The sequence below is a fragment of the Oncorhynchus nerka genome, linkage group LG10 (genome assembly GCF_034236695.1).
Source record: "Oncorhynchus nerka isolate Pitt River linkage group LG10, Oner_Uvic_2.0, whole genome shotgun sequence".
NCBI classification, from domain to species: Eukaryota; Metazoa; Chordata; class Actinopteri; order Salmoniformes; family Salmonidae; genus Oncorhynchus; species Oncorhynchus nerka.
Window position 1 is genome coordinate 102,116 of NC_088405.1, and position 6,710 is coordinate 108,825.

At 41.0% G+C, this 6,710-nt stretch overlaps 1 protein-coding gene across 1 annotated transcript; it reads left to right on the forward strand.

Moving 5' to 3' along the window:
• Window positions 1-1,984: 1,984 nt before the first annotated feature.
• Window positions 1,985-5,611, forward strand: LOC135573621 (hematopoietically-expressed homeobox protein hhex-like). Its single transcript, XM_065022890.1, has 4 exons — window positions 1,985-2,489; window positions 4,056-4,234; window positions 4,453-4,503; window positions 4,733-5,611. The coding sequence occupies exons 1-4, from the start codon at window positions 2,135-2,137 to the stop codon at window positions 4,994-4,996; spliced, it is 849 nt and encodes a 282-aa protein (XP_064878962.1). The 5' UTR covers window positions 1,985-2,134; the 3' UTR covers window positions 4,997-5,611.
• Window positions 5,612-6,710: the final 1,099 nt, after the last annotated feature.

Below are 6,710 nucleotides of genomic sequence, written 5' to 3' on the forward strand. Positions count from 1 at the left end.
ATTCATGGGATTAGCTTTAATAATATACCACATATTTAGAATAGATACAGTTGGGTGTTTGATGATAATTGATTTGATTAAAAACCGTTTTTATGAATTGACTCCATTAAATTCAAAAACATCTCTAAAATCGGCCTTGTGTCGCCAACAACGTCGGTGCGGCTCGACGACATTAGACAGCGATGACCACCCACCCTGCTCTCTGTAACTATCAGCTGTTGTCGGAACAGAAGTCCGACGCCACCCGATCAATTCACTGCAATCATTGTCAAAGTCCAAATATTAGCCATCCTAGTGATTTGACTTTCATGTGAGGCTATATGTCTCAGCTTCTCTCATATCAGTGTTTATTCTTCGGTCTCTTTTATCTAAATTACGACGTTAGAAAGTTTTCTTTAGTAGAGTGACTCGCTTGTAGAAAAATCGAATCGGCTAATCAGTGGAACTATTGTCAATGGGATTTCAGCTTTGCGGCACAATTTTGCATCAAGACAAAGAAAAAATAACTGTTAAAAGAGCTGAAAAGAGCCGAGTTACAAAATTGCACCTTCAGTGAATATAGAATACACCCAAATAGGCTGCGAAATATTACACAAATGTTCAACGTGTAGGCTAGGGCCTGCTCGTAGTCATGACTCTGTTTTAAACTGAGAGAGCACAGATGACTTATTATTGATCAAACTGAAACATTAGAGAAGTTATAACGGAATGTATTCATTACTGTTTAACAGAGAAGAGGAAACGATGCGGGAATAATCCGATAGAGCCCCCTACTCGGTTAGCTATTTAAAACCACTAACATTCATAATAGACCCACAACACACAGCACTGTTATACTGACGGGCTACTATAGTGTCTCTCTATTGGCTCACTGATACAGGAATCAGCCTCAGGATCATTGCAATCATCCACATCATGAGTTAATCACCTGTCACAGATACAGTTGTATTTTACAATCTGTTGTTGCCGTTTAAATCTGAAGTAATATTCTGTGATAATGTACTCCAAATATCCGAATGATTCAGGCCATTATAATTTACTTTTTACAGATTAGAAGTTTTTTTTTCTACGTTTTATGCACATGGAAAACCACGTGTATAGCCTGTTCTATTGAATCTGGAAAACCACGTGTATAGCCTGTTCTATTGAATCTGGAAAACCACGTGTATAGCCTGTTCTATTGAATCTGGAAAACCACGTGAATAGCCTGTTCTATTGAATCTGGAAAACCACGTGTATAGCCTGTTCTATTGAATCTGGAAAACCACGTGTATAGCCTGTTCTATTGAATCTGGAAAACCACTGAATAGCCTGTTCTATTTAATCTGGAAAACCACGTGAATAGCCTGTTCTATTGAATCTGGAAAACCACGTGAATAGCCTTATTCTATTGAATCTGGAAAACCACGTGTATAGCCTGTTCTATTGAATCTGGAAAACCATGTGAATAGCCTGTTCTATTGAATCTGGAAAACCACGTGTATAGCCTGTTCTATTGAATCTGGAAAACCACGTGAATAGCCTTATTCTATTGAATCTGGAAAACCACGTGTATAGCCTGTTCTATTGAATCTGGAAAACCACATGAATAGCCTTATTCTATTGAATCTGGAAAACCACGTGAATAGCCTGTTCTATTGAATCTACATGAATGACCTTTATTCTATTGAATCTGGAAAACTACGTGAATAGCCTGTTCTATTTAATATGCCTATTGAATCACTTATAAAGAAATGTCTTTTAACATGTGCCACATCTCCTGAGATGTTCATACCATCTTTCTTTCTTTAACAGATAACACGTAAAGGCCTATTTTATGAATGAACATAGGCTCTTATAGGTAAGATAAAGGATAGCCTAATGATTGGATATTATTGAATTATAAAGTGTATTTGCCGAGGGGACCAATCGCAGTGTGTGTGTGTACCTGCAGGAAGTGGCCTGCTTGTTATCTCCTCCTCTAATGCTGAGATATGAAGTAGCTTTAACTGAGGTCACACTCACCAGCCAACTCATGGAGAGAGAGAGAGAGAGGCGCCTATAGGTTTCCTACACTTTCCTACACTTCTTCCTTTGACAGCAGAAGATAATATAGTTGAATAGAGATATTATTCAGTACCAACACAGTGTGATCATGCAGTACCAACACAGTGCGCCTTCAGCCATGGGTGTTCCTCTTTACGCGCCGACCCCTATCCAGCCCGTCCACCCAACTCCTTTCTACATCGAAGACATCCTGGGGAGAAATGAGACCCTGACCCAGTCTTCAGCGGTGGTCTCCACGCCAAATCTACCGTCACCCAATTCATCCTTCACCAGTTTGGTCTCTCCGTACCGGACCCCCATCTATGAACCGACACCGATCCACCCTGCGTTTTCTCACCACCCTGCGCTCACCGCCACGTATGCCTCCGGGGCTTTCGCTAATTCACTGTATCCATTCCACCGCTCTATGGGGGACTATACTCTGATCAGGCACGACCCGCTTGGTGAGTTCAACTCATATCAATCTCTTACCTGTTTGGATGTTTTTTCTGCTGAAATTCGTTAAAGATACTTTAATGTTGACAACTACTATACGTCTGTAATAACCTATGTACAATGTGTCGGCGAAAGGAGATTAAAAGTTTGTGCGTGTACTTGATTTTGAAACTAGATTCTCATATTCTCTGCGTGCTGCAGGTTTCCTTCCTAAAGTGGTAGTATGTTTTAGAGGTAAAAATGTGTAAGCATTATATGATGCTTGAACATAGTTTATTTACTTCAGGCATAATTTACCTAAATACATTAAGTTATCTGTTTCATTTGCTAATTGTTAAAGTGTTGGGCCACTTAAATCAACCACCTTGAGTTTTTTGGGGGTGAAAAATCCGTTATTGTTTCAAACATCCGATGTATCCTGCGACTAAAACATGCTCTAAATCACTTGTTATTTCAGCATTAAAGTGTCGCCCTGGGGTGAACTGCCTCTCTGTTCAGCAAGCCTGACCCTTTCCGTTCATACAGGAAGTCTTGAGCTCTCGATAGGAGTAAATCTGCTTTCAGAAGCTGTTGAATGTTTTCCTGGCGGCCTCGAGCAGCCTCTTCCCCGGGAGTCGTGCATGATGCTGATTATTTTATCGACATCCTCAATACAGACACATTCAGGAAACACTCGACTTCTGATAGCCGGGATCCGTTTGTCTGATATTGTTCATTTCCTCTGCGGTGGATTGTGACTTTATGGTTGCTAAAATAATCAAACTGCAAAACATGAAATAGGCCTATGAACTGACGCAATTTAAAATCTTTAGGGTGACTTTTGAAGTTATTTGAATTTCACTATTTCATCCAATTGATTTCATTTATTAAATAATTCAATTCATGCCTATAAGAAAAATATGGGTTTGATCATTGTGCCACAAAACCAAAATATTTTTGGGGTATAACGAATCATATAATTTTTTTTAAAGCGATTATTTATTTTTTGCCTTTTGGAAGATATATATGTGTGTGTATGTATATATATGTGTGTGTGTGTATATATATGTGTGTGTGTGTATATATATGTGTGTGTGTATATATATGTGTGTGTGTGTATATATATGTATGTGTATGTATATATATGTGTGTGTGTATATACACATATAATATATGTTTTTTTTAAAGGATTTAACTATTGTAATGGTGATTATTATTGTAGTAAAATGAGAGAAACTGGTGAGGCAAAGCAACAGGAAACACAGGACGGATATTTTGCCATAGTTCTACTCTCTCCACTCTGCTTCAAGTTTCAACTCACGGCCTTCCTTTAAAAACGGAGGTTAAACGGATGCCTGCAAAACACCGACAAAATAAAGATTATAAACAGTGTAAATATTTGCATAGAATCATTTAGGCCTCTGCTGGAGGAGAAACGAATCAAGTTTAACGAAAACCATTTTGATTTATTTTCACTTTTTTTTGTGGGGGGGCTACTTTAAAGGTCTAACATTCAGCATATAATTCTGCCCCATTTGTCTAAAACATGTTTTTCAACATTAAATCATTATTTTGTATTTTTTTTGTCTACAAAGGTAAACAACTTCTATGGAGCCCGTTCATTCAGCGTCCACTGCACAAGAGAAAAGGTGGACAAGTCCGATTCTCCAACGACCAGACAATAGAGCTGGAAAAGAAGTTTGAGACACAGAAATATCTTTCACCCCCCGAACGAAAACGACTGGCTAAAATGTTGCAACTGAGTGAACGACAGGTCAGCAGTATGTTTTATTAGGGTCCACATCCAGTATCTATTCATGTCAGTTGGGTTTTATCCGTTTCACCCGTATCATCAATTACATTCTTCTTCTTTTTTTAAAGACATTTCGTTCAACTGATTTCCGCATAGGCCTATAGTCTTAGGTAAATGATCTGACACACAATCTAGTAGACTAACATTTTAAAACATTTCTCGTTGACATTGTTTTCCAGGTGAAGACGTGGTTCCAAAATCGAAGAGCCAAGTGGAGGCGACTGAAGCAGGTATGAATAAATTAGGACGGGGTTTAATGTACTTTTCGATTAAAGGTGTCAATTATGAATAGAGAAAAGGCTATTTATATCCAATTTCAAGCTAAAAAAACCAAACATTTATTATAGATTTCGTGCTTGAGTAGCCTGTGCGTAACATTCATGCACAATGCCAATGGCATACCCAATGTGAAATGTACGCTGTGGCTGATTGGTCACCGTTGTTGTTATTTCCCCCCAGGAGAACCCTACCGGCAGTAAGACAGATCTGGAGGACGATAGCACCGGGAGAAACTGCGAGGAGGGACCGGAGTCAGGTGTGAGCCTCAGTCCGGGCCGGGACCAGAGATGTAGGGCTACAGAGATGACGCACACTCACAGTCGGTTGCAGTGTTCCACGTCGCCTCTATCACAAGGACAAATAGAGTCAGACATTTCAGACGATACAGACCAAGAGCTGGACATAGAGGATGACATGGAGTTCCCACTAAATCCACCGATATGAAGTCATCAGATCACTGTTTACAGGTCAATCTGGACGTTGTCCCACTGGGTGACTGACGGCCCGGGAAAAGGACCAATAGCCCGTCAGTAAACATTGTTGTAGCATCTTTCTGGGACATAGATTTGTTTTTGTATATAATTACCTGTATATTTTGTGATGTTGTTTTATTGTCATTATGAGTTTTTAAAAAATAAAACATTAATTGAGCAAAGAAATGAGCGTCGGAACGGTTAGGCCTACAAACGACATGTTTTACTCTAGGACGTCCATAAGCCTCACTGGACGTGAACGTGAGCATTTCACGGTACTGACATATACAATTTGATTTGAAGATCCCCTCGTACCGGTTAAAAACACGGAAGGACGTATGTGGAAGTAGTTTAGTGACATTTATTTTTTTGTTAAATATTGGTACAAATATTAAAATTACAATCCTGATCTTTCTTATACCTCTCAGATATAGGACAGACACTTTAAAACAAACTTCCTTTTGATGCATTTTTTTGTTGTTGGCTAAATCAAAAAGCTAAATCTTTCTTGGTATGACCATCTTAACAACAATTCCACATGTTAGGTTAGTAGAACCCTTTTGAAATACACTCTTAATTAAACTAACGATATCTGGGTTGCGTCTCAATATACCACATCCGCGGGTTTTGGCGCTGGTTTTGGGTTTTGTAGATGGGATGCAGTTTATGTCAGAATTGACCATAATTGACTTTTGCGTAGCAGGTGTGTTTGTCAGACCATTATGTGACGTCCCGAAAATCTGTCTTCTCAGGAAAATGTCTCCAGAGTCTAAACAGTTTTGTTTTGATCTACCACGCCCACAAGACTGTCTGAAGGGACCCAGTACTGACTGTCTGAAGGGAACTCAGTACTGACTGTCTGAAGGGAACCCAGACCTGACTGTCTGAAGGAAACCCAGTACTGACTGTCTGAAGGGAACCCAGACCTGACTGTCTGAAGGGAACTCAGTACTGACTGTCTGAAGGGAACCCAGACCTGACTGTCTGAAGGGAACCCAGACCTGACTGTCTGAAGGGAACCCAGACCTGACTGTCTGAAGGGAACCCAGTACTGACTGTCTGAAGGTAACCCAGTACTGACTGTCTGAAGGTAACCCAGTACTGACTGTCTGAAGGAACCCAGACCTGACTGTCTGAAGGGAACCAGACCTGACTGTCTGAAGGGAACCCAGTACTGACTGTCTGAAGGTAACCCAGTACTGACTGTCTGAAGGGAACCCAGTACTGACTGTCTGAAGGTAACCCAGTACTGACTGTCTGAAGGGAACCCAGACCTGACTGTCTGAAGGGAACCAGACCTGACTGTCTGAAGGGAACCCAGTACTGACTGTCTGAAGGTAACCCAGTACTGACTGTCTGAAGGGAACCCAGACCTGACTGTCTGAAGGGAACCCAGACCTGACTGTCTGAAGGGAACCCAGACCTGACTGTCTGAAGGGAACCAGACCTGACTGGCTGAAGGGAACCCAGACCTGACTGTCTGAAGGGAACCCAGACCTGACTGTCTGAAGGTAACCCAGTACTGACTGTCTGAAGGGAACCAGACCTGACTGTCTGAAGGGAACCCAGACCTGACTGTCTGGAGGGAACCCAGACCTGACTGTCTGAAGGGAACCCAGACCTGACTGTCTGAAGGGAACCCAGACCTGACTGTCTGAAGGGAACTCAGTACTGACTGTCTGAAG